At 43.1% G+C, this 27,806-nt stretch overlaps 2 protein-coding genes across 12 annotated transcripts in view; one reads left to right on the top strand and one right to left on the bottom strand.

Moving 5' to 3' along the window:
- RTN4 (reticulon 4) overlaps nt 1-14,486 on the top strand; it is a 47,726-nt gene extending 33,240 nt beyond the window's left edge. For all 6 annotated transcript variants that reach the window (XM_075707416.1, XM_075707414.1, XM_075707412.1 and 3 more), the window contains 6 exons: nt 1,041-1,248; nt 4,056-4,194; nt 9,851-9,920; nt 10,613-10,659; nt 11,874-11,932; nt 12,379-14,486. In XM_075707416.1, coding sequence (XP_075563531.1) covers nt 1,041-1,248; nt 4,056-4,194; nt 9,851-9,920; nt 10,613-10,659; nt 11,874-11,932; nt 12,379-12,421 — 566 coding nt within the window. In that variant the 3' untranslated portion in view covers nt 12,422-14,486. The remainder of the gene's footprint in view (nt 1-1,040; nt 1,249-4,055; nt 4,195-9,850; nt 9,921-10,612; nt 10,660-11,873; nt 11,933-12,378) is intronic.
- Nucleotides 14,487-16,400: 1,914 nt separating this feature from the next.
- EML6 (EMAP like 6) overlaps nt 16,401-27,806 on the bottom strand; it is a 116,707-nt gene continuing 105,301 nt past the window's right edge. For 5 of the 6 annotated variants that reach the window (XM_075707084.1, XM_075707085.1, XM_075707086.1 and 2 more), the window contains 10 exons: nt 27,161-27,369; nt 24,942-25,099; nt 24,158-24,272; nt 22,740-22,928; nt 21,460-21,632; nt 20,706-20,868; nt 19,901-20,004; nt 18,564-18,717; nt 18,125-18,225; nt 16,401-16,425 (listed from right to left, as the gene is read on the bottom strand). In XM_075707084.1, the coding sequence (XP_075563199.1) occupies nt 16,401-16,425; nt 18,125-18,225; nt 18,564-18,717; nt 19,901-20,004; nt 20,706-20,868; nt 21,460-21,632; nt 22,740-22,928; nt 24,158-24,272; nt 24,942-25,099; nt 27,161-27,369 (1,391 nt within the window). Of the gene's footprint in view, nt 16,426-18,124; nt 18,226-18,563; nt 18,718-19,900; nt 20,005-20,705; nt 20,869-21,459; nt 21,696-22,739; nt 22,929-24,157; nt 24,273-24,941; nt 25,100-27,160; nt 27,370-27,806 lie in introns of all 6 variants that reach the window. The other variant, XM_075707083.1, reaches the window with a different exon arrangement.

Below are 27,806 nucleotides of genomic sequence, written 5' to 3'. Positions count from 1 at the left end.
TGCTAAGCTTGTGTGGTAATAATTTTTCTACAATTGTCTTGAGTTCTGTATCTAAAAGTTCTTCGGTTATTGCTATTAACAAGCAGTTTTGATGCAGAAGAGGAATTTGTTCTTGCGAAAATCTAATCAGCTGTGGAAGTAGAAATCGCGAAGAATGAGTTTTATTGTGTATCTCACCATGAAATACAAAACTAGACTAGATGCCCCTGCCCAGTTCTGTGCTCAGCAATGGAGAATGACTTCAGTAGAGTAATCAACCGGACGCAAGTGCACCTCAAACCAAACCAATCTGCAATGGATGTACTAGGCTGTTACCTATGACTTGGGCAAGGGTGTAGTTTGCTCAAAACAGTGATGCTAAAAATAGCGTAATACTGTGTTCTCTCGGGAGGGTCGCTTAAGGAAAAAACAAGCTTGGTTTACAAATGAAGTGTTTTGCGTTGTAGCACAGCAGATTTAGCCTGGATTGAAATTTCAGTGAGATTCTTGCCCCTTGATGGCTCAGTCTGTCACCCAAAATCAACACGATAAACTTCCATGGGCGTGTCTTCAGTCAAAAGGAAACAAAACGTTCATGAGGCTTGAGCAGTGCCTTTGCCTCTACCAGACTTGCAAAGATGCAATGGTTTAGAGAGCTGTTAGCGTCTTGTCCTAACGGGGAATCGGAATCAGTCTCGTCAGTGAGTGACATCCACAAAAATAAACTGAAATGAAGCACAAACTGCTGTGGTTCTGCTGCAGAATACAGCACAGTAGTTGAAGAGATAAATCCCGACGTTGCTCAAGGGCAGAATTGTTCTTAATTTTTAGCAATTACATTTGAGGTAATCCTAATAACAATAGTCCCAATAATCTGAAGTCGAATGCAAAATCAGTGCTAAAATAACCTGTTTCTAGTTGTAATTTCAGCTCTGGTTTGACAGTGAGATCGCGAGTTCCATTCTTGATGACTCTCAGCAGTCAAATGAATCATGTTTTACTGTTTTCATACGGATGCAAAAGGTACCTTGTTCTAATTTCTTACCTTTTTTAAATTTTAGTTGTTGACCTCCTTTACTGGCGAGACATTAAGAAGACAGGAGTGGTGTTTGGTGCCAGCTTGTTCCTGCTGCTTTCATTAACAGTGTTCAGCATTGTGAGCGTGACAGCTTACATTGCCTTGGCCCTGCTTTCTGTGACGATCAGCTTTAGGATATACAAGGGAGTTATCCAGGCAATCCAAAAGTCCGATGAAGGCCACCCATTTAGGTGAGATTTTTTTTTTTTTTTCAATTAAGAAAAAGCGTGGTGTTTGCGGGAACAGCGGTATTGGTCCTCTTAGAAGCAGTAGATGACATATGCCATAATACATTGCATAATAATGTAAATAGTGTCTGTACTGAAAAATCTGTTACCCAGCCTCTGACTACGACTCTTTCAGTTTTTCTCAGTAGAAAATCATAGACATGGTAAAGAAGATGAATTGAGCAATTGGTACAGGGGATATCGCTGGGAATGCTAGAGTATCTTAAGTTCCATTAAAAAACCCCGATATACTTCAATCTAACACAGTAATATGTGCATTTTAGAATGGTATAGTCTTCAGAATGTGAACCAGTGGCAAGTGAGGTACAAAATTTAAAGAATGCCCAGGAGATGCAGCACTTTCAAAGCAATGTAGAAGAAAATCAGAGTAAGTGTAGCAGGGGATACTTTCATCCTTTTGGAACGTTTTTTAAGAATACTCTTAAAATGTATGTTTTAGTATGTAGGAGCATGGCTGTGTTCTCCACATGCGAGGCTGCCTTGTCACCAGCAGAACCCAGGTTCATTGCAGCCTGCCCAGATCAGAAATCCAGAAACTCGGGCTCTGAATTCTAAGGCTTGAGGAGCTGAGTCATAGGATTAACGTAGGTCCTCGAAGAGGACCTCTGAGCTCTTTGCTGTAAGTGATGAGCTGAGTCCTTGGAGCATACCGCATGCACGCTTCCCTGCGGTGTGGGGATACAGTATCCGTGGTATTTAGCCTTTCCTGCGTGGAGTACAGTGGTGCTCATTACTGCAGAGCTGCATCTTAAGAGAAATAAAAACTTACTCATATGTTAGAGTAATTACTAGGAGTGCATGTTTCCTGTTTCTATACCAGCCCTATCCCACACTGCCCAGACTTGCTCCTCTCCTTTATTAATGGGTGAAGTGGTTCAATCTCAATTTCCTTCGCACCTTTTGGAAACTCCTGCTTGCCCTCCTATTTACAGCTCTCTTACTAATTTTGTGGTGTTTCCAATTATTCTCATTCTCTTCCTCTCATCCTCAGTGAGGCAAAGTAAAATGTTTTCTTGGGTTTACCTCCATTCCTCCCTGACTAGTGTGGCGGCTGATTTACTCAGTGGAGGCCAATCTGTGCCTAAACCAGCTGTGGGACAAAACTCTGGGAAAAAAGGAGTATTTGCTTTGAAGCTTAGATATGATACAAAAAAATCCATCTGAACAATTGGCAACAACATTCAGTATAGCAGTATGAAATATATATATTTTGTAAACTTGTTTGTTTGTTTGTTTTTTAACCATCAAGGCCTTGTATGGCCATCCTTGTTGACCCTCATTCCCAGTTTAAATCCTGTTTGCTCTGTCCTGCCCAGTAGTGCTCTTCAGGATCCAAACAGAATTTCCAAGTTTACCAGTTAAGTTTGTTCTTAGCAAGAACAAGCAAAAGTTGTTCCACCTGTGCTCTTTCTGCAGTTTATTTCTAAAAATACTGATATTCATAAGAAGCTTCCAGACATCCTTGGCCAACGTACCTGGTTGCCTGCTTTTTATCTGTATAGCTTCAAGTACAAGAAGGATCTTTTTACTTGAATTTAGTTGGACAGTGAAGAGCACATCCATGAGATCAATTGAATTTCTGATTCAGGTACCGAATACCTTGCCAATGAGTTGAGAAGGGTGTGCAGGTTCAAGCCAAGTGTGGATAGCGGAATGTACCCATGAAATGGCCGCCCTCTGTTTTGATTTGTTTCAGACATGTCACAAGGCCATGTTTAGCTTTGCCTTAAATGACATACATAGGAGCCTCCACTGTGAGTTTTTTATTTTTTAAAAAAAATCAAAACCACCCCAAAGCAGAATCCACACACCCCCCCCCGAATGAAAGTAAAAGTTTAACAACCGTAGTAACTGTAAAATGGGTGCCCTGTTACAGATGTGCTGCATTGCTCCTTCTCCCACCAACAAGCAAATTAGATAAATAAATTATTCTCTATTTAAAGAGTCTAAATTGCCATAGCCACTGATAAAAGTGTAGTGGAAAGAACACTTAACCAGATAGGAATGTCTGTCTTTCTGTTAAAAGAACTGCTGTCACTAACTGTAAGAAGTTTTTTTAGCAAATGATGAAAAACTTGCTCATTTTACCATGCCTTAGTGTGTTTGTTACAGCTGAATGGTAATTTTGGAAGTGCCTTCCAGCGGTATGAATGGATATGTTGCTTTTGTAGGATTTTTTCTGTTTGAGAAATGTAGGAATCTCGTAAAATATTAGGCCACCTAATACAATAGTAAAAACAGAGAATGACAAGCACCCCCCAGCCTGTCTGTGTCTCATTTTTTTTTAAATACGTGTTGGCCTTATTAGCGGAATAGATCGCAGCATACGCTGAGGAGTAGGAAGAGACCTTGCAGGCCAAGCAGCACGTGTGCCCGTGGTGCTGGAGGCTGTTCTGGCCGCTCGCTAGCCTGGTCTGTTCACACACACGCCTTAGCCAGCGCACCTTTTTTGCCTAGTCCAGGTAAGACTGCCTGTGCGACTTAGTAAGTGCGCTGGCACAATGTAGCAGTAAGAAAGAAACATTTTCTTCTTTTCTTCTAAGAGGTGGTGGCGTTTTTTTTAAGGTTCACTTTTACCTTCTAAAAGTAACTGAGGTTAATTCTGTTCTATCCTTTTAGCATTCCTCATACAGTGAGGTTTTTCTCTTTCTAACATAAAAAGAGGATATGTTGATATTGCATGCGTAACGTGTTGATACTGTTTGGCAGCACTCTTGCAGTAAAGTTTCATAAGCTCTTCTTTCTTGCAGGGCTTACTTGCAGTCTGATGTAGCTGTGTCTGAAGAGCTTATTCAGAAATACAGTAATGTTGTGCTTGGTCACATTAATGGCACTGTCAAAGAGCTGCGACGCCTCTTCCTAGTCGATGACTTAGTTGATTCTCTGAAGGTAAGTTTGCTTCAGCTGTAGATACAGCAGCCTTGTGTAAACAGCTTCCTTGCTGACCTAGGTTAGCAAAGCCCACGAGTCCTTACAACATGAATGAACAATAGCATCTTTGGCTCCGTGTAAGTAAATACTGAGTTCTAGTTTGCTTGTTGGAAGCACTAAGCCTTTTTGTTTTTCAAGAAGTGTAGCTCTCTGTTAGCCACCCTGAGTTGAATATACAGTGCTTCGTGTGGTAATAGAGTGGATAACTTTATCTGTACTTTTTTTTGATAGTATAATAAAAATGAATGGAAAACTGAAATGAGCTCTGGCAGCATGCACTTCAGCTGCTACACCTCCTTGCTGGTGCTTAACAGCAGAAATCTTTTAAGGAAACAAGACATTGGGCATTCCGAATTTGTTGCTAATATACATCTCTCCCTCTTGAAAAATCTGTTTTGGGCTAGACTGGCACAGTCTGGATTTGTTTTGTTTTTCTGTTTGTTCTGTACTGAGGCTAGCAAGTGGTTAGCATACAGCTACTTGCCTTAAACAGAGGAGTTCTCGTGTCCACTTTTTTGCTGGAAGAGTGGGGACTGAGCATGCCCTTGTGTTACTAGGAAGGCGGGAGGGTGGACACCCGTTTCAGTCCCTGGCCTTGGGTGTGAATAGCTGCTGCTTTTAGTGATGCAAATTACTGAAATGGGTTTTGCAAGTTACTCTACCTCAAGCACGCAATACTGCCTAACAGATCTCTTGGATATGTCCAAGGAGTATTTAATGGGATTTATTGAAGGTGGCAGAGCAAAACTGACAATGAAAAAATAATAATTAAAGGAGGAAAAAAAAAAATAATTGGCTGAAAACCCTTCAGTTTTATTCTGTGAGAATTATATTCTCTCCTTTCAAGCTAATCGCCTTCCTTCGTTTTTCAAACAATTGTTTCCTTTACTGAGTACAATGTGTTGTCCATTTCTTTTTCAGTTTGCTTAATCTTCTTGAAATAAAGTTGCATTTATCCTCCAGTAAATCCCTTAGTGCTTTGTAAAGTCCTTTGAGTCATTGTGGGGTTGGGGGAAGGGGTTTCTAGTGAAACTTGGAGAAAATAGGAGGGCTGTGGAAGTCTTTGTTCTATTTACGGAATAGACATCGGAGGCAGATCTCAGGATCTTGCCCAAGAGTTTCTAAATCCAGTTTCTCATTATGCTCCAACTTAAACACAGGGTTTGTGCCAGAAAAGTTGCACCTGATGCTGTGCAAGGCTCCTGCAGCAAGAGTCCTTGCCCTCTGGAGAAAGGAAAGTTTGTAAGGGTTGTCACCTGGGGTCTGCTGCTCGTGACAAAGATTCATTTTCTTGGAAGGGAAGGAGGGGATGGGATATTAGCCTGGGGTTTTGCGTAATAATCTTCCTGCTCCTAAAGGCTTGTGCAGTAAAAGTATTTTTATGAGGTAGCTACGCATTTTTATTTTCTTGTCATTTTTCTGGATGTGATTGATACTGCTGCAATCATTTTATGGCAGAACGGCTTAAATAAGGCCGTCGTTGTCTGTGCCTTGCCAGTGTTGCCACACAGGGATTGCATTTTGATGGCTAAGTCCTCTCACCGCTGCCCGTCGCTCTGGTCTGTAAGAAGCTGTGTCTCGCCTTCATGCTCAAGTGACCGAGTACTTGGGGTTCATCTCTGCAGCATTTCAAGGCCACAGCCTTGACCAAAAGAATTCTTGTGACATGGCTAGAATTGCATTTTGCAAACTTCAACTTGGTGTGCGAGGGAGGAAAGGAACATATTCTTTGTTTATTGTGTTTTTTAAGGGCATGGAGTTTCAATGTTCAAAGAAAAGTTATTTTGCTTAAGTTGTGTTTCGATCTGATTAAACAATGTCACAGAAAAACTTGTAGGCACAAGGTCACTTGTATTTCTTTAATAATTAGGCCCTTTGTGGTATGTTCATTTGAGTTAGAAGAATTTCCACACCGTTTGTTTAGAGATCACAATCCCTTGCTGTAAAGGAAAAGGAAGCGGTGAACAGCCAACCGCCGTTTCTGTTAACACTGTTTTAAAAATCAGGCCTTTCGGAGGAATTATGTTAGAAGTAGAATTAATTGCTGTCAGAATGTCTTCAAGGCGCTCTAATCACTTTTAAAATACTATGGTAATACGGGAAAGACATGTTTATTCAGCTGAAGTAATTCATTTCCCCTCTCTTCTTCTGACATTTAAAACGTTTTATGTTGGTTAATTAGTCTAATTTATGGTAGTTGGGAGCAACCCTTCTATGAAACCAGTGAATGTCAGGACAGTTCGCGAGCACAAGTTACTGATTTTGAAGAGTTTGTGCTTGAGGAGAACATTAAGATGCCAGGGCTTTATGTAATACAACGGCACTGGTTAAAAAAAAAATAAAAATATCTTGGCTCGTGTAGTTTAAACAGCTTCAGTATAGGAAACAGCATGCTTGTGTATAATTAAAGTCACGGAGCTTTAATGTAGAAAATGCCTGCGGGTCAGTTTATTGTATGTAATAGTTCTGGCTGTAAAATCTGTCTTGTTAAGTTTTTTTTCTTCTCTTTTTTTATTAAACAACGCTTCAGTCATGGAAGTCTTAAAATGGACTCTAAATATTTATGCAGCAGCAGCAGTTCCTCACAGCTCTTGAGGAGCAATTCCAGAGGAGCCCTTGCCAGAGAGTCCCAGGAGAAGCTGCACTTTGTCCCGATGAACAGGGATCTAGGGCTTCACCCCCCGCTGCGCAATGGCAGCCGTTCCGACACTGGGGCACAGTTGCTTTCAGTTTGTGATTGCTCAACTGGTGTTTTGAGAAACAGAGCTCTGTGCTGTATTTGAATTATTTTAGAGTAAAGAAACTGATATACGGACATTTCTGGATTTGCCATTAAATTGCAGTATGCTTTGGGTGCTGGGGATTCATTAATCATTGGAATGAGGTAGGCAAAATCTCGATTCGGTCCCTGAGATATACTGGGGTTTTTTACTGGTTTGCGTATCATTGTTACGCTCAGGCTGAGCTTGGCCCCGTGCTTCCCTTCTGTCCCGTCCCGAGGGTGTGGGAAGAGCAGTTTTATCTTTGTAGGTCAGTCCTGGGTTGCCTTCTGCCTTTCTCTGGTCTTAGAGCTTTAAGCATTTAGGTGTGTTTCAGGTAAGTCTTTTTTTTTTTGAATTTGTAAGGTTCTCTGAGTTTGTCTCATTTCTAAGGAAAAGAAAATAGAGACCCGTACGACTTTCAGAGAAGCAAAGCCTGTGTCAGTCAAATGTTAACGCCTGGATTTTGATCTTTCTTGGGCCATATATTCAGTGCTCACTAATTAGGATTGGATAGTTCTGGTAACTCTTGGACTTTGGAATTGATTCATATCTGTTACCCCTCCGCTTAACATAAACTCACATTTTCTGACTTAGTCATAGTCTTCAGCAATATTACTGAACGTTCGCCTGCCCAGGGTGGTGCTTAGCTTCGGTAAGTGTGTTCATGCAGCGGAGATCTTGGACAGCCGTCAGGATGCTTTGCTGTGTGTGCTTGAAGCCGGCATATTTAGTTTACTGCACATGCAGCCCGCAAGAGAATCGTTCTGAATGACCACAAACTCGGGGGCTTTTGGCTGTAGCCAAAGTTGCTGACTTTCCTCCCTTCGCTGGGGAGGGGGACGTGCTGCACGTACGGACTTGCTCTGAAAGGAAAGTATTTGCTCCCTTAAAACACTGCGTGCAAAGAGGCAGGCAGCCAGCTCTCACCCTGGCACTGCGGAGAGCAGAACTGGGCCGAGGTTTGAATGAATCATGAGGGAGTTTAGAGAAATCTGCTTTATTTTTCTTGATAAACCTGCCAAAATCCTTCAGTGGGAATGCAGTTGATGGTAACATTGCAGCCTTGTCTGAGGGTTAACGTTGTGCCTCTAGTGCTGCTTGTGTCACATCTAGAAAGAACAGACGGATAAAGAACTGCATCATTTGCAATTAATCCTCCAGAAGTTTGAATGGGATCAGCTTTGAATGAAGCTCTTGAAGTACAGTTCATTTCAGTACAGAGGTCAGGTAATTAAACTTGTATCGATTGTCATGCCCTTATCTTATTGTTGGCTGTTGATTTTGTTTGGTTTGGAGATTTTGCATCTTGCGATAAGCTAAAAATGGATGTCTGGATACGCAACTGCTGAGTAACTCAGCTGCGGGCTAGGTCCTTGCCCACACCCACACTCCTTCCACATGCTTTTTTTTTTTTTTTTTCTTTCCAGTGCTTTGTACCCATCTTTTCTTTGCGTCTATCTCCCGCTTGTCGGAGTGCTTCACCTTTGGTTGTTAGCTGTGCCCAGATCTCCTCTCCCTGATGCCAGCAGCAGCCTCCACACCACGTCTGTCGGGCTGTTCGGTGTTTGCAGTGTCTTGCACAGAAAATAACCAGATGTGCTTGGGTGATGAAAGGGCTGGGGGTGTCGTCTGTGTGCTCTGCGCAATGCAAAGCGCGATTCGGCGCCGAGCAAGAAATGAGCGCTGGTAAATCCGCTGCGTCTGACATCCAGATCCTGGCTTCTGCTCAGTTCCTCGTGGGCTGTGCAACACTAGAAGAAACCGGCTGATTTTCCTTGGGGAGGAATCCTACACAGAAATAGAGCTGGCAGCCTTCGGCCCCCTCCCAGCCCGGTATAGGTCAGAGGTGTGCTTGGGACACTCTCCACCTGGCGGAAAGCTGAGGGGCTGGAGCTTGTGCGGATCTTTTGTAAAGCTAGCGAAGCGGCGCGGAGCCCGTGCACGACCGGGGAGCTGCGCAAGTGCAGGCAGCGGGGTGGCGGCGGGGAGGAGCGGTCTGGGTAGGAGCTAGGGGCTGGGATATGAAGCCAGAAATTACGGCAGGGTGAGGGGTTAGGTGTCTGTTAACAGAAGGGACGTCTTTGCTTCTGAATTTCTCTCTGAGGTAGAGCCAGCTTCCATTTTATGGCACTATTGACTTCTCTCTTCCCTGAATTTTTTAGCATCCAAAGCTCCTGTGTCTTTTTTTTTTTTTTTTTAAGGAAAAAGAAGTCAATTCAGCCAACCTTGCCACATTACCTTCCAGACAGGCTTTTTTTCCCCCCCGATGTGACAGAAACCTCTGCCTAGTCTATGAACGGTTCATCGAGACCTTTGCTGAGCCGAAGCGTGATTGCGATAGTTTGGTGCCACCGTTTGCGCTGCGGCCCCGGAGCAGATGCGCTCGTGTGTTGGCCGCTGGGCTACCGCGCGAGCAAATGGCCCGCTCGCTTTCTGGCTCTGCCACCGGGTGCTGGGTCACGCGCCAGCCCTTGGGCCTCTCCCTTGCTGTCTTGTTCCATCTCTTTGAAGGGCGGGAGGTAGGAGCTGTGCTTGCCCACCGTTAGGAAGCCGGGAAGCGCTGTATAAACACAGGGCATTGAGCAGCCACTGAGTACTGACAGCTTTCGGTCACCGCTGACTTGGGCTGAATTCAGCCCGATGACCTGGACGCAAGAGGCCACATATCCTATTACCAAGCCCTTCAGCCATCTTGTCACTCAGCTGTAATTACATGAGCCGAACAAGGGTGAAGTGGAGTTTGGGGCGTTTTAGTTTCATGTGTGTGTTTAGAGAAGTTCTCTCACTGCTCTAACTAGTATGTTCTGGTAAGACAGACTGGGGGCTGACAGGCTTTTTCTTTTTCTTTTCAGTTTGCAGTGTTGATGTGGGTGTTCACTTACGTTGGTGCCTTGTTTAATGGTCTGACATTACTGATTCTGGGTAAGTATTTTAAATTGTGTTAACTACCTGGCATACAAAATAACCCTGGAAAAGCACTGAAGCCTGCTCGGTGCTGTGAGGCTATTCCTGTGTCCTTGGGAGCGCAGCAATATGTTACAGATGAGTCCCCTTTCCTGGGATGTTGGTAACGCTGCAGAATGGATCATTTTGAATGGCAGCGTTGAATTCCTTGAGATTGCTGATTTTCCAGACACTGTATCATGTAAAAGCATGTTGCGTGGTGCGTGTCCCTGTCGGCATTAGCCGCGCTTGAGTATCATCGCTGTATTGTACCTCACTTTGGCGGAGGTACAAAACGGGCTCTGGCCGTGTCCCACTGCAGGTAGTTTTGGTTCTTGGAGCCAGAGCAGGCTGGCTTCAGGTGTCAGAAACAGCCTGACGTTGGCAGAAGCCTGAGCATCCTGGTTGAAGAATTTGCATAATGCACAGTGAAAAAAAAAAAGTGGACCGTGACCAAACTTGCTGTACTGTTAATGAGACCTGGCGAACAGCCCAGCTGCTCCTTAATGGGGATTATTGAAATTACCGGCCAACAATTTTTGTATGGGGCTTAGTTATTTCTTTTTCTTGTACCTTTCTGAAGAAATGTCAAGGTGTGAAAACCAGTCATTGCTTTATCTGAACACCACCCCTTTTGTCAATATTTATACCTTTGGTGTGCTCTTTTCCAGCTTTGATTTCGCTCTTCAGTGTTCCTGTTATTTATGAGAGACATCAGGTGAGTGTTTAATACGATTCATTAACTGCTTCATAAAATTAGCTCTGTTGAAGCAAAACCGCAAGCGAATAAAAGCAAAATTCATTTCAGTCTTCTAAAATTTTTAAAGCCTTTAAAACATAGGCCTTTAACTTGGCGGCAGCGTCAGGGCCAAGAGACACAAGTTCACCTTGAAGTCCAGGCTGCGTGTGCTTTCCCCTCCGCCTTTTTGGTGGCAGCGTAAGAAGGCTGCCCCAGCCAAGGGCTGCAAAAAGGGCCCGATTAGCAGAGACCTTCCCTCCTCCGATCCAGATCTGGTCAGGACTAAAGCAGCAGTAGGCATGGCACGTTAATCCTGACAGAAGTACTGTAAAAACAATTTCCGAAGAAACTTCTTTGGAGCTGGCTTCGGGATTTGTGTCCTGAAGCCCCGTGGAATCTGTAGCCCTGGCAGAAGCAGGAGGTGGGAGACGCTCGGCACAGTCTGGTGCTTCTCCTCGGGGGAGACTAATGTAAAAGAAAGAGGTAAGAAGGAGCCGAAATAAAACACGTATGATTAAATTATAGCCGAGCTGGAGCGGGGACTGTCTTCGGCAGGTCATAGCACAGGAGGGGGGAGCCAGCTCTGGCTTAGCAGTGCCTTCTCCTCTTTCAAAAACAACACTGCTCATGGAGGCCAGCCTGGGACTGAGGAAGCAAGAAAGGCACGGAGCAGATGGCGGAGCCTCTTGGGCTCCTCCCCGAGCTCCTAGGAAAGAACAAAGCACGCTGCAGTGAAAGGAAATCCTGTAACCCCGAGGCAAGCTGATGGACAATGCGCGTGGCTTAACCCGGGCTCCTCAATCCTCTCCGAAGGCGTAAGCTGTTTACCAGGCCCAGCCCACCTAAGCCGCTTTCCTGCTCCATCTTGCCCGGAGGCGCTGGCAGCCCCTCGCCGAGGGCCTTGGTCACACACCCTCACGTTGGGGAGGCCTCAGAAAGCGGCAGGGGGGTAACGCTGGTGACGGGTTTGACGGACCGTGCAGAAGCCAGGGATGATATATTTGGGGACTTTCCCGCTGATTCCCTGCTGTCGTGTGCGTTTCCCGAGGCGAACGCTAGCCCGTGCTGTGGCTGAAGCCGCGGGAGCGCTGGCGTCGCACTGGGACACGCACGCGGTGGAGCCCCTTCCGCCCGTGTAACGCACGGCTTGGGCGGTAAGAGCTGTCTGTAACGGCTGCCATCTTCAATTGCAGGCCCAAATTGACCACTATTTGGGACTCGTGAACAAGAACGTCAAAGATGCGATGGCTAAGTGAGTTGCTTTTTTTTTTTCTTTCTTCTTTCTTTTTTTTTAAATTTCACTTCATACATAATGTTTACAATTCTTGGGTATGTGTGGTACTCCTGTATAGAACAAAGGCATTACCTGCACTAGTCCTGGGGGGGAGAAAGAAAAATAAATTTGGAATGGTTCTGAAATCAGCTCCTTTATTGCTGATGCTAAGTTAATCTTGTATTATTTCTAATAGAACTCTGGTGTATTTGAAACCATTAGCAAAACCAGAGGCCCTCAGCAGCTGCAATTGAGGGGTGAATGAAGCAGAATGTAGAGGTTTCATTAGTTTCTGAGTATACTAGGTTTTGCAATTGTTGTGATAATTATCTTGCTCTTTTTAAGACTGTGTTTACACCTACTTTTTTTTGTTGTTGTTGTTCATTACGCAAACGCTGTTCTTTCTTTTTCCGTTCCTCTTGTAGGATCCAAGCAAAGATCCCTGGGTTGAAGCGCAAAACTGAGTAAAAAGCCTGAAGCAAGTTATCGATAGGAAGTTCGTCTTTTAAGGGGGAAAAAAAATACTCATTTGGATTTACACGGGGAGGGTCAGGGAATAGCAAAACCCTTGACATTGCAGTGCAATTTCACAGATCCTTATTTTTTAGCAACGCAGTGTTTGAGGAAAAAAAAAAAAATAACTGTTTTGACTGCCATGTGTTTCATCATCTTAAGTATTGTAAGCTGCTATGTATGGATCTAAAACTAATCATCTTTCTTTATCCTGTGTGCAGCACCGGCTAATACAAAAGATTTGAGAAAGCTGTACATTTTGCTTCGTCAGAGGTAGTCCCTGCTGCGTTCCAGAAGAGGTAGTGCAGGTGGAGCGGAGGGTAACACTTCCCAGTTTGTGCACTGTGTATGGTCTGTGTAGATTGATGCAGATTTTCTAAAATGAGATGTTTTAGAAGAATATACCATTCTAGCAAGTTTTGAAAGAATCTTGCCTTTTTGGTATGAGTATAGCTGTATTGTGATTTTATTGTTTTATCAATTGCCAATATATATATATATGTGTGTTTCACAAAGCTTAGATCTTTCAGCTGCTCCACAGTGCTTCATACTTCAGAGAATTGACTGATTTCTGGACTAGCTCTGTAGCACCCAAGCTTGAAAAACTAAAAATGTCTCTGTAAACACTAGCATCTGTTTAAAAAAAAAACAAACAAAAAAGAGAAATGAACAAAGGAACCTCCACATATATTAAAAGAAAATTACAGCGTACACTTTGTTGCACAAACGTACAGTAGTTGATTTTGAGCAAGTAATTCTACAGTCTCTCAAACTCTGATAATCTGTGGACCGAATATCTAATGCTGCAAACGTTGTTTGGAAACTTAAAACCTTGTTATGCAAGAAATGATGAATGAAAATTTATACACTTGCAGTTTAAGCTGTATTGAACTAAGTCTGTGGAATGCATTGTGAAATGTAAAAAAAAAAAAAAAAAAAGGCAAAAAAAACCCAAAAACCCCAAGTATCAATAAAGCTTATAGACATAAAATAATATCGGTATTTTGCTTTCTTGAGGCAAGTTTAATATATTTGTGTTTATTTTAAGTTCATCGTGATTAAATATCCATTGTACATGGTGGTGGAAATAGTTTGTCAGACGTATAGCAATGTGAGTAGATGGATCTTTCATGATACCTTTTTTTTCCGTATGTGCAGTGTGAAGCAGTTTGTTGGGTTCCGCTTACAGATTCGATGTCCCGAATAGCCGTGTCGGCCGGCGCTGCGCAGTTCGGCGCGCAGTTCTTGCAGCGAGGAGGCCTCGATGCTGGATGCTGAAGGCCCCCGTTGTTCCCGCTGCCAGCTGCGCCGCCGGCTCAGTGACACGGGGGTGACGGTGTCAGACGCCGCTGAAGCGTTGTGAGTTGGTTATTGAAAATGGTGACAGACGACAGTTTAGGTTCTGCGAAGCCAAGTGAAGATCCTTGGTTTCTCTTTCTTTTTGAGACAGTAACGTACGATGCCGTATTCTAGTCTGAAGGAAACTGCAAAGCAAGTCCCAGTAATCTTTTCAGATCGACTTGTTGAATCTGATTTAAGAGCTGGACCTTGAAAACTTGTATCCAAATTTATTTGAGACACAGATTTTAAATGAATGGCATCTTGACCATTGAAAAATAAATCCATGCACTAACGTTTTAGTTTACAGTATAATACATTGTTACTTCTGAACATTTTATACATAAAGCCAAACCATATAAACATACAAATTTTAAGTGTTTTCCTGACAGACACTATTGCTTTAAGATATTTTTCACATCACCATTTATTAATTCATTCTGCCACGCGACTGGTTTTATTTGGGATACAATCAGTGTGAAAGGAAGGCAAACATCATTACGACATAGGCAAAGAAGGTGCTTACTGACATCACCACCCAACATGACTACATTATTTGATCAAGAAGGTTTCTTTAAAAAAAAAAAAAAGACTGCATAGGGACTCTTATTGTGTATCTGACAAACTGATCTTCTGTATAGTAATATAAGGCATTAATAAATTCAATTTTAAAAAAAGGTGATTCTTTGAGGTTGCTGAAGCACTTTTGTGTGTTAAACGTACATTGATCCACTCCTTTAACTGGGTATTTGCTGCATCCAACAGCTACCTTTTTATGCGGTGGGCGTCAGAAGTGGATTGGCAGGAGGTGTCCGCAGTTCAAAATGGTATTTTCCTGAACTGGGACTAAAGCACTATTTAACGTTTCTTTTCAAAGACTAAAAATGTAAGTCTAAATGTTTTATTTTGGCCTTTATTTCTTTTGATGAACAGACAGTCTTTTTAAAAGAAAGGTAATTTCAAAATACGAATGTCATTCCATGCCAAAAATCTCAAACCCCATTTGTTTTGGCATCGCCCACCTTTTCTGTTCCATTCTAAACAGTTTCATTGGAAAAAGTTGAACTTGCTTTTCTTTCTCCAATTCCACTGGCCCTGTAGTTTTTGGTTTTGACAAAATGTTCGTTAACAAACGCCGAACGGCTTTACTTGCCTTTTACGTAGATCTGCTCGCGGCCTCCACTTCCACGTGGAGGCAACAACTCTCCCGTCGGCTCAGCTGCCTGCTGCCCTCCTGCCCCACGGTCCCACAGCCCAGTCACAGACGAGGGGGCTGCACGAGAAGCAATGACGGGGAGAGGAGTCCAAATTTAGCAAGGACTACGCTTTTCTCAAGGATAGGGAAATTTATTGGTAGCAGAGTGATTTCGTTCCTGCTCATAAGCAGCACGGGACTAGCTGCCTGCTGGAGGGTACGGGCAGTCCCTGCGAGTGCTGTACCGGGCGTTCCTAGAGATCCTGTGGATGTCTTCAGGAAGCCCCTCCAGAATGGGAAGAATGGGAAATAGCGATTCTGGGAGGCTTTCAAACCACTTCTGGATGGCCACTGCCTGTGGAAGTAGTTACCTATAAAGCGCATTTTCCCCCAAACAAGGGAAAGCGCAGGAGGACTTGGGGAACAACTTACTATGTGCGTGAAAATTTTTTTAACCAAGTCTCTCCGTACTCTCTCTCCCCCCTACTCACCATTTGAGTTTAGCTTCAAATTCCTGGCTGCAGTCAAGCTACCATCACGAACCAATTGTGAACAGCTTATCAAGAGGTGTAACGCCATCAGGAATTTGTCCTTGTAACAGCGTGTAGCTTCTTGCTCTCGGAAACATTTTGGAATTCGCTTGTGAAGGTATTAAAAAAAACCCAAACCAAAACAAAAAAAACCAAAGCAGAAAACAGGGATCATGTAAGTACACATCTGGAAAAGGTGTGAATGGTTAGCCCTCCTCTGTGTGAAAGTTATAGCACCGTATGTTGAAAGCAATTGGTGGGAGGCAAGCCTGTAGCCCATACTACTGGAAAATTATTCAAAGGCACTTCATGGATAGAAATTTTTGCCAAATATATATATTTAAAAATAAAATGGACTTTAAAAGATAGTTTGCTCCTTCGATTACTGAAAGCTGAAGTGTGAACCCCAGCATGCTCAGTAAAAGCTTGCAGTTGTACTCAGTGCACCAAATTTGAGTTTTATGCAGGTGTGGTTAAAAAACACCGCCTTTCTTGAACAAGCGTTCAAGCCATAAATTTTGAAATCGCACAAATTAAAGGGCCCAGCGTTGTCTCGGTGTGCTCCCTTTTCAGACACGGTTTGAATAACACAGTATTAGGCAAAAGCAGCTTCGCGAGTGAACTGTTCATCACTTTGGCCTACCCAGGTTACAAAACGATTCCCTTTCAAACTTCAGCTTCCTTCTCAAGGATATTGGTCTTTCAAATGCAAGGTCACATTCAGTAAATTCGTATGAGTAATCTGAAAATGTGTAATCCATGCAGCATCGTATGGAAATTACAGCAGCCGGAGGGGTAGAGGCATTCGTGGCTGTCCAGTCCAGAGCAGTCCCTTGGTGGTGGCAGTAACAGCAGCAGGAAGTGTCTCCTCTCAAAGACACCGCCATACAAATACACTACAAAGAAATTAATTGAGAGCATAGTTATTTTTCTAACTCGATGACAACCTTCAGCATATTGTACTAAGAGAGACAGCGTTAAATACATACATGGCTATAAATGCACATTGACCTGCAAGGTGCCAGGTAAAGCAACCTTAAGCCCTGGAGTTACTCGACAAATCCCAGCACTCGCATGCGCTTCCTTTTCTCAGGAGAGCGTTGGAGCGTCGTAGCGACCTAGCGCGTGCGTGTTTTAGTGAAGGCCGGGAGGGTGGAAATGCTGTCATTGCGTAGTCACGCTTTGAATCAAACCCTCACCACAACTATATTGTCCAAATGAAGGCGGCCCAGAAGCTTTTCTGCGTTTATGTAACTTCTAGCCTGCAGGCTGCCGCTTGAGCTACGTGCAGCCTTTCTTCCTGTGCAGCCGCTTTTTGAGCTGGCAGAGCTTCTGGCTTTCCCACCATGCAACCCCTTTTTCAAAGAAAAACGCTTCCCCACTCCTTTCTTTTTTCCCCCCAAAGTAAAAAATGAAAAAATCCATTTTGAGGGGCCAGGCTAAATTTGAAGAACAGCTCATCTCGCCCACTGGGAAGAGAGTGAAATTTGTTGAACAAACTGTGCGCAACCCCAGTGACTGTGCTGCAGGCGTACGGAGGGGAGCCCAGCGCCGTGAGACATGCAGCAGTAGTTTTCCGCCTCTGGAAAAGAGGCGCAGTCTTGTTCACTGGCAAAAATGACTCAGGCTTGCAGTCTCTGGCTTGCGTTTTCCCTGCTGAGTAGGCAGTTAGAAATACCTGGTTCTTGAAGGTGGCTTCCTGACGCTTGCTCCTGTGAGGATTTGTGCCCTTTCCTTTCCTATCTTGTCGCTTTTCAGTTTTTCTAGTTCTGCATTTTGCCGTACAAAAAGTCTCTTACATTTTGTGTTTAACCACATCTAGTTTTTGTTCCTCACCTTTCTGCTCCCTGTTTTGCGTGACAAGTGTCCTCTCCGAGCAGTACTGGAACCTCAAATAGACTTGGGGTTTGAGGGGATGGAGGGGGATCCGGCGGGAATCACACACGTGTTCGCACACACACTGACTTTTTTTTTTTTTTTTTTTTGGTAGGGGGCAAAAAAACGCCCAAAACACCCCAACGCAAACTTCAGGCACCTTTCAAGAAGCCTCCTGTTATTTGAAATGTCTTTCTAAATCTGTCTATCCTTCTGTTCAGCCGGAATTCCTGTCCTACCCTTTGCTGGGCGGGAGCTGTTCAGTTATTTTTGTGTGACTGACACCCCCAGCAGCTGTCTTTGATCTGAATGTTCTTCAGACACACAAATGGGTCCTGTGCCAGCAGCCGGGGCACCTCTTGGCACCCTAAGTCTCCGAGCTCGCTGCTGGCCCACGCGGCAACAGGTATGGTCCGCCTCGTCTGCCCTCTCGCAGGGAGGAAGGCAAGCCACGGAGCTACGAGCAGATGCCTGGTAAATGCAGAAACCCACATGCGAGATGTTTTACCCAGTATAGGTGCCTTGCAAAGGGCGCCAAGAGCAAATCGGGCGCAAGTGACCATAAAATACAGCAATTCCAGAGTAAAACAAACAAGCTAAAACAATCACACACCAGCGGGCTGAGCAGGCTGAGAAAGGTGTTAAACGCATTGCTGTGGGTTTGGCATAGAAGGGTACACGCAAAATTTCTGATCGTGATAAAAATAAATGAGCAATTACCTGCAGTCATCTCCTCCTGTACTTATAACGTATTTGTCATCGTGAGAAAAGCGTATGTTGGTGACGTGTGCAGAGTGCCCAAAATACCGCTTGTGTTTGGCCTATTGGAAGAAGAACAGAAGTTCCGGAATTAGTACAGTAGCATGGCATTACAGAGTGACAAAATTGCCTTGCGAGTGTAGACAAAATCCCATCCCCAGCAGTACTGGTGTCTCTGAGCCCTCGGTAATCCCAGCTCGGCACCTGATTCCGCGCGTTGCGTCCTTCCCGGCAGCTGGATGGTGGCCACCCTGTCACCTGCGAGCTGCTCTCCCGCGGACGGAGCAGCCTGGAGATGGCCTCTCGGACCATGCCGCTCGGACGCCTGAAAATTGCACGCTCAGGGGTTTGAACACGGGGAAAGGCAAGCTCTTTAGATTAAAATAAAATATCCACTTACAAATTTTTCTGTGCACGGGAAGTCGAACAGTTTCACCAGACCAAAGTCATCCCCCGTGACTATATTTAGGCCAGCATGGGTCACGCATGCGCAATTGACGTCTGCTTTATCTGCATTTCGCGGCCAAATTCCAATGACTTCGTCTCCAAGAATGCTGTTCCAAAACCAAGTTAAAAAAAGAACGTTAGACCGTAAGACCTACTTGCTGCTGTTCTCTGCCAGAGCATGGTGGGGCAACGCAGCCTGGTAATAAAAAACTGCCGCCCTTAAATCAAGTCTTTGCCCTCTCAATCGTTGCACCGGGTGCAATCTCCGAGAGCACCACAGGGACATACCTTCTTTTTGTGTGCCTCTTAAACCATCTCTACCCATCAGTCCCGAGGTTTATCTCCTGTGAAGCCATTCGCATCATTTTATACCAGCAGCTTGTGCAGCTCTGGCCTCCTCCTTTCCTTATGGATGCGTACATGCCCTCCCACAGTCATTTCTGGCAGCAACGTTCTCGTCTCCTAGCCATAAGTTCTTGAATGAGGGGATGCTTGTTTGGATGCAGAGTATTTCTTTAAATACCTCTTCTTCCCCTCGTTTAAGTTCCTTTATAATCGTTCCCGCCTATTAACTGTCAGGTGCCTCTGCCCCACTCCCGCAATCTGTCAAGAGCGCTCAGAAATGAGTAATTTGGGGCAGATTTTTATGCTTGCTCGATAGCAGAGCAATAAAATTAGGAGGATTCTCGCTTATCTTCTCCTAAAAACCTGCCCGTGTCGTCGCCCACCGTTTACTGTCAGATCTGCTTTTGGCCTGGTCCGCTTTCTACAATAAGAGCGCGGCCACAGCTTTGTAATCATGTTGGGAGGGGCCTATATAAACCCATGTCAGTAAATATATTTTAATGATACCCACAACTCCTTCCTTAATACAATCAGCTCACGTTTCCATGCCTCCTGTGCTGCTTGTGTTTGCTGATGTGGGATAAGGTAGCGCCTACGCCAGCGTGCCAATAAAAGCGAAGCTGTAAGGCTACGGAGCCATGTGAGGGGCCATGCACCTCGCTGTTGGGAAGCCTGGGACGAATGGCAGCAAGCCACCATGGGCGCATGGCAGCCAGCCCTCGGTATTACTACAGTACTAATTACTACAGACACCGACCAGCTACAAATACGTGTAAAAAAACCTAAGTGTGTAAGAGAGCTTTGGGGAAGGGGAGCGTGCGTGCTGTCTCTTGCAGGTTTGCCAAACCCTGGGGACATTTCAAGCATTTGCTTTACACAATCTGATCTTAGTTCTGTATCACCCCTGTCCCCAGTTGGGTGGAACTTTGTTCTTTAATTTCGTACCTTGTCCACGTGGCCCACGTGATCTTCTCTATTAACGCAGGATCTGTTATTTGCTTTCCCAGCGGTACCTCGTGAACTTGACGCTTATAGGCACCCGTTGATACCTGAAAGTAGGAAGGGAAAAAGCTAGTAACTTTGCCGTCATTTGCTTTCTAACATTTCCAGCAGTAATATTCTCAACAGGTTTGATCAGGAAATTAACATCTACGATAAAATTTCTGATTTTTCCCAGTTAGCTATAATTCATTATATGCAATATGAAGTAATAATGTTACAGGATGATAACTGAATGAGGTGTTCGTATGCATACTGCATAGCTGATCGATTTTAGTTAGATACTCTCTGGTTTATCTCAACCTAGTTTTACTAAATCAGAAGAATTTCAGAAGGAAACCTCACATATTAATTCGTCTACCATATGCATCCCATCCTAGGGAGTAGTAGGAGGAGAACTGTTTCCATATTGAGGTTATAATTGATAATTTCTGTCTCAGTGTTGTACCCGTTCCCTTGACACAAGGGAACGCTTTTCCTTTAGCACACTACTCATCTTGTAAGGGAACTGAGCTATGTTGCTGCTGTCGGGGATGCAGAACCCAGGAAGAAGAAGAAAGAGAGGACTTTAAATAGAGCTCTGCGAACATCCTAAAGGCAACCCGAGTTATCTGGTCTACCTCGGAAGATTTAGGGGCACCCTGACATTCCGAATAACTTCGGAAAGCCTCCCTCACCCTTTCTCACCTCCATCTTGTTACTGCGCCTGTCAGAATAAATCCAAACACACATGGGTCAACACGAGACATACCTGAATGTACCTGCTGTCTGCGGAAAAATCCATCTGGATGACAAAACTTGCAATGTCTTTGCAGTAGCCTATTCGGTTTAGGGTTGTACCTTGAGTGAGGTCATAAAAATCCACAGTATGTTCTTGTGAACCCACTGCCAAAAACCTGTTATCTGGGCTGATCCTAGACAATAAAGCATGGAATGGGGATATAATTTACTGTTTCTGTGCCAGATTTTCTTTCTCGTCTCATGTTAACACAAGGAAACAAATTTCTTTTATTGGAAAATGAGAAAACCCTTGTATCAACAACAAGATTGAATCCAAACCAAACCTGGATGCTTAATAGATGAGGAAGATTGAGGATATCATACGTAGTTAACCAATGTTAATATTGCACTGGCACCAAGCACACAGCACACGTGCAGAGGAACGCTAATCCTCTGGGAGAAAGCAACAGGAATTGCAGTTTTAAAATGTACTATAACATTAATTCCCATAATCACAGCTCCACAGTGTACAAATTACAAGCTATATTCAAGTGGATATAACTGAATTAATCACAGGGAAAAAAAGTGTGTGGTATATAAAATATATAAGCTTTAGGTATACATAAAGCCACCAGTCAGCCAGTAAATGCATTTCATTATTTCATGCAGTTTTCAACAAATACGGAGTTACAAAAAAAATCTGGAAATCAACTTGGAACTTGGTGGACTTTTTCTTGAGTAAGGGCTGTGTATTTAGAGAACTTTGACTGAAATTTCTGACATACCTGATATCCTGAATCGCTGACTTCCTGTCTCGCTTTTTGCCCCAAACCTTAAGGCTGTTTACCAGTAAAATAACAAATTCTCCATTCTTCATGCCAATTGCAACCATTTCACCGTCAGGACTGTATGCGGCACATCTTGCTGGATGACCTAGATTCACTTTGTTCAGCAGTTTCTGTATGAACAAAAGCAATAGGCTCACACCTCCCCTGGAGAAAACCACCAAGCAAATGGAAAGCTTCCACATGCAAGGTACAAAAATCACTGATTAAAAACAAATTGTGTATAGTTTCCTCTAAATATAAATCTGAAATTTCACATCAAAAAATCACATCCCACCAGGCAATATGTCGCAAAACAGACTTCAAAATATAGATGTAATTCAGGTGGGAGTTTCATGTTTGCATCTATCTTGTTGCAGGGTGACTTCAAGTTTTACACCAGAAAGAATACTATTTAGCAGAAAAGGCTGAAAAATCCATTTCCTGTTTTGTTGGAAAGGTGATTTTGATAGCTTCTACAACTGCTGATCAGGGTAGGTTTTTTCCACTTGATTTGCTATGTGAAAATACACGAGAATGCTTGTGCATTTTCACTTACCCGACCGTAGAGATGATATATTCATTTTCCATATTTAAAACGATCCCTGTTAGCTCAGGTAACTACCTTTTGAAAAGGTTTATGTAGGCTAGCATAAGCAGAAACCTTTTTGTTATTCTTTAGAATGTTTTATTTATTTGTTATTTTTAAAAATAGTTGTTGTTATGCAATTTGACTTGGAAAAAATCCTGAACTACACACATGCAATGTGATCGGTTCTAAAGAAAGGCTCTAAAAAGGAGGGAGCTATGCTTGCCAGCAAGGGAGGCTTATTGTCAGGGTCTGCGTATTAGTCAGCGACAGGACAATCCGCCAATCCCGGTCTGTCAGGGTGGAATTAAAACGCTTCCTTAATCCACTCCAGCCTGTACTTTCAGATGAAAATAAGCAATACACAACAAAAAGCACTCCATCAGCACGAGTGCTTTTAAATAATGGCATTTCTCGGCAAATGGCTTGCTTTTGGAAAGAGCAGCATGCTACCTCACCAAGGACTTACCTTTTCCCATCGCTGCATAGCAGGAAAAAAACCAGCACTGTACCAAAAGCAAAGAGAAACGCTGCTCTCTACATGGCTGCTCAAAGGTGCGTGTGTAGCTGGCACATCATACAGTTGGAAAAATGCATGGTTATACAAAACGATCCCTTTTAATCACATGCTTTTCAATTTAGTGATACTCACTTTGTCACACAGGTCCCAGATTCTTGCTGTTCCATCATTACTTGCAGAGATACATATGTCTTTTGAGGGGTGAGTTGCTAAGCCCCAGATTTCCCCTTCCATGTGACAGTCAATCAACAAGTTTGAAGCAGCATTTTTTTCTCCTACTTCAAGGATTTCTCCATCTTTTGTTCCCACTAAAATTTTCCCCTGTTCGCAGCCAGAAGAAGAATGAGAGGTGGGTTGTCAGTACAACAGACAGAATATCAATAGCAGTAAAGTACTGATGTATCGCGGAAATACCAGTGATATTTCTCATCCCGCTTTATATTGCTGGTTCATGCAGCATCTTAAAAACAGAAGACTAAAACACTGATACTGTCACATCTCAAAATCCGGTATCATGTTCTAGTGTTATGACCACGGTGCATTTCCGTCTTGCCCTTAAGGATTTTAATTCAGATCAAAGTGTTTACATACAAGCTGGCAAAGGATGATTCTCATACCTCTGAGGTGACTAAATATAATTTTGGGGCAATAATAAAAAAATCAGAACAGGGTTTTAGGCTCAGTTAGACTGTCTAGGAGCACCTTGCATCTACTGTAGCCATACTGTCATTGTCTAAACTGCGAGAGCTTTCTTGGCAAATACTTGGAATGCAGTTTGGAATTGGTTAATGGCTATTTGAATAGAAATACAAACCAACATTCCTCAGTGTTGTTATCAACACGTCAAATTCCTGAGACTTGATATACAAAGCTAAATAAAGACCATTTCATGAAGTGTTAGGTTGGACAGATACCCATCATAGGAAGTAACACTCCTGCATCACCACACACTCCTTTCACAACATTTACAAGTACAATTTAAACAAGTGCAAGAGTGATTTTAGCATCTCAAATTACTCATTTATATTGTTTTCCACTTTATCAAAACAAAACTTAAAGTCAGTCAGCAATTCTCCATGGCAACTTGTTTTATTTTGACTTTAAAAAAAGAAAAAAAGCTAGGATCCATCCTGCCTAACTGAAGCACCTAAGTTGTGCCTATATCTCACGGGAAGCAAACCTGATAAAGTAGGTACTTAAGTTCTTTTTGTCATTCGAAAAGAAAGGTGGGAGACAAGTCCTACCCTGGTGAAATATGTTTACACTTAGCACTCTCCTTTAGAGGCCTTCAAAGGCCTTTCCCTCTCCTTGCTGTCTAGAGGAAAGGCAGGCACCAAGCATCAGAAATGTGATCCTGATCCTAAAATGCAGTTTAAAGCCCATCACTGAGCTCTGAAAGACAAGTGAGGAAACATCACCAGGTAGGCAGGCAAAGCCTCCTCCCATGACGTTACAAAAGTCTTCTCCCAGGTCTCCCATCCAGCCTCCACCAAGAACAACACGCAGTGGTGCGTGCCGAAGAGCAACATCTGCCACGTCAGCTCACTCACTTTTCCTCTGCAGACGGAGCGCACGCACTCAATGAGCTGGCCTGTCTCAAGCTGAAACGCTCGGCACCGTTTCATCTCCTGATCCCACAGCTTTACAGCTCCCCCTTCTTTAGTGCTGAAAAGAAGCGTGTTGTGTTACCCAGATGTCTCCTTCTGCACAGGCTACAACAAATCCCATATGTAAATCCCATCAGTATTTTTCTCATTAAATAATAAAACATGCATTGAATCACCTCACTATTGTGTAATGGAAAGTAAATAATAAAAATTCAAATGCTATCACGCTTCATGTTTTAAACAGTATCATACCTAATTTGTAAAAACCAAATTGTCCTGTCACCTAATCTCAAATCTCCGTCACCAAGATAAGGTTGGCAAATATCTTACTTCTGGTAAATTGAAGAACTTACTAACCAGAGAGGCTCCACGGGGTGAGTTTGGCGGTAGTTTGACAGAATTAAAAAATTAAGAAAAACCCACTTATGCCAGGCTGCCAGGAGCTCAGGTGACAGGGAGCTTATACAGGTGTTCACATCAACTGCTAATGAGGTTCCATATGTCCTTTGCACATAACATGCATTACCGTGACCCTTGAGTGCCCTACTTACTTGTCCTTTACTAACACACCTGGGCACGTGGTGTAAAATTTAGATTGAAATCATCTATTGATGATTGAACCATTTATCTCTGGGAAGCTTTGTATAGGTCTAGGATATTGGATAAACAAAAAATACCATATAAGAGACACAAAAGTTGTGCACTTTAGGAAGATTATGTGTCTTACGGTCTCTCCTTCCCTCCCGTAACAATGAGTCCATCTCGAAGAGTCGTGTACATTGTGAACACCGGCCCTGTGTGAGCTTTTGCCACAAGCCTGATCAGAAAATGATCCTTCCAGACGTAGACATCTCCATTTATGGCACCAGTAAATGTAAGGTTATTCTGCAACAAATAGGAACAATCTCTGATATCATAAATACCTTAGCATTTTTGTCCAGCTTGAATTAAAATTCTTTTACCTACTGAATTTCCTGAGAAAAGTCAACTATGTAATGAATTAAATTATGAAACTATGAAAGGAATTAAAACCATCCGCATTGAGAGACTGAGTTTCATGAGTTTAATGACTGCACTCCAGTGGTGTGTCTTTGAGATGTTATAAATGGTAGGGGTCCCAGCCTAGGACACATTCACCTCATGCACCTCATCTTGGGACTTTTCAGATGCATGTACTTCTTTTGCTGTGCATGTGCTATGTCGTGTCTCCTGCTGGGGAGACGGACGGCAGGTTACCGCTACTGAACTTTAAGTGACGTTTCTTGCTGCTTTGAGTATGTGTCAGTGAGAATCTCAGTGTAGGTGACTGGCAAGCAGTATCTTCAAGATGCTGAAAATAAAGTGTATAAACTTAAAGGCAGAACTAACTCAACCTGATACCTACTTTGGGCACCACAGCAATGGCATAACTTCTCATAAAAGCCATGAAATGCCTCCATGGAGCAAACTGTTCAGAGGTCTGGGACTCCCTGAAGAATGGGAAAAAGCAGCAAGTATTCTGCATTGCAAACGCTCTTTTGGAGTGTGCTGTTAAATGGAAAAGCTTGCCTAAAGAACTGAGGATGGTCTGACCTTGAAGTCCACTGACTCTGAAATAACAGATATTGGGAAAAATTGTGAGTGAACCCTTTTGGTAAGGGTTCAAAGGAAAGTCTCGTGTTCTGCAACAAACAGCAATGGTGTCTGTTGAAGGTACTGGGGGATAGAAGCCCCAGAATGACATTCCACCATTTGAGACAAAAATTTAGTGTGGCTGTATCCCAGCACGACCTGTCGACTTTGGCATTAGATGGACCTGGATGAAAATGCGTGAGGTCCATGGATGCACAAAGAAGCAGAGAGTATGTGCACAGCCCCTGCTCTACTAAGAGCAATTTACTCATGCTCCTGTGACATGGACTTGTACTTCCAGTGGGATTCAATGACATATACTTGAGGAAGAAAAAACCATCTTGCATGAATGACGTATGCTAATGCAGTAGAGTTCACCTGCTGGTTTTGAAGGTGCCCCTTACAGGACATTAGTTTTATTATTTAAATATATAAAATGTCTGTCGGACTGTTTATACTTGGGAAGTACAGACAAGCAATCTGTTCTAATATTACGTTCTGCTTCTTTTTTACAATCACTTTCAGGGTCTTTAGTGTCCATTACATTACTCCTGTTTTATACTGGAATGATGCCATCAGAATAGAAATAAATGTTTAGTATTAAGCAATTTTTGACAATAAAGTCACTTCTTTGGGCACAAGAATGAGGATTTGGGTGTCTAAATTTATACACTCACATTTCACACATTAATACTATTGTCCAGGGTGGATAACTAGGAGCAAGGAGTTTTTTTGAATTGGTGATTTGTATAATTTCTGCCCCACCTCTGCAAAGGTAATTGCTATGGGCTTTTTGGATGAAGCAGAAGCTATTTCAGACCTTAGTATCATAGTAACGCTGCTTTTTCACAGTTAATATGCATTGTTTTCCTTAACTATGAAGTCTAAAGCACAGTACTATGGTTCCTTAATGGTCATACAGGAGAGTATTACATACTGTCACCATTAGCTGAATCACTAGCATATGTCATACCAAATGCTGTCTGCAGGAAAAACGTTGCAGAGCCTGTACACAAAATAACAATATTACATTTTTCTAAGTTAAGTGCTAAATAACCAGCAAAGTAAAAAAGATAAAAGCCATGGCAGCTGATGCTGTAAGTATGCACAGACATTAATAAAAAATGTTCACTAACAGAGAAACCCAACCCTGCTTAGAAAGCTTACGTGAGGATCTAAAGGCGTACAAGTTTTAAATTAAAAGTTTAACTAACAAGCAAGAGCTCCATGGTCTTGCACTGTCCGCACTGTACCGGATTTCAACAAAGGGAATTGACACTTGCAGGTTTAATAAAAATGTATTATAAAATTCTGTAGTGAGTAATTTGAACTCACCGCTCCGAAGGCAACAGAAAGCATGGTTTGCATTTTGGCATCTTCCATGGAACCAATGACTCCTTTCTTATAAAGCAAAGCACTGCCAGCTAACGTCCAGAACTTCATGTGTTTCACCCCAACAGACACAAACTGCGTGTCTGAATCTGGGCGGAACTCTACCACGAATATCCTCTCCTGATGTCCTCCTCTGCTAGCCACTTTAGCCCCTGTTTTAATTAGGAAAGGATAAAAATAAAGTTAAATTTACCTGCAAAATTAAGCTCTGATACGATTTTTAAAATAAATTGACCTGGTATTGCATTAAAGAACTGTGTCCCAGATGCTGAAAGCTAAGCAAATCCCAACGTTATTTAGTGTATCAAACATCTTAATTCATGCGACCCGTAAGGTCCCCGGTTAGTCCACTGCACCTGACAGTTTTAGGAAATGCAGATTTAGGTCTTTCTTCATAGCATGATTTCTCTCCTTGGTCAGTGAAATTAGACCACACAAATTTTGTATATCATCAGTGAGTTACCATCTGGTGAAATGCACAGGGAAACATCTAAGAAGCCGAGACACTTCTCTCCCTTCACCGTTTCTGAAGATGATAATTCTTTTCTGGAAATGACTTCCCAAAGGCCTATCTATGGCACAGAATTTG

The sequence above is a fragment of the Pelecanus crispus genome, chromosome 3, assembly GCF_030463565.1.
Source record: "Pelecanus crispus isolate bPelCri1 chromosome 3, bPelCri1.pri, whole genome shotgun sequence".
NCBI lineage: Eukaryota > Metazoa > Chordata > Aves > Pelecaniformes > Pelecanidae > Pelecanus > Pelecanus crispus.
Note: the sequence above shows the minus strand (reverse complement) of the source record. Positions and strands in the feature narration are given on the sequence as shown.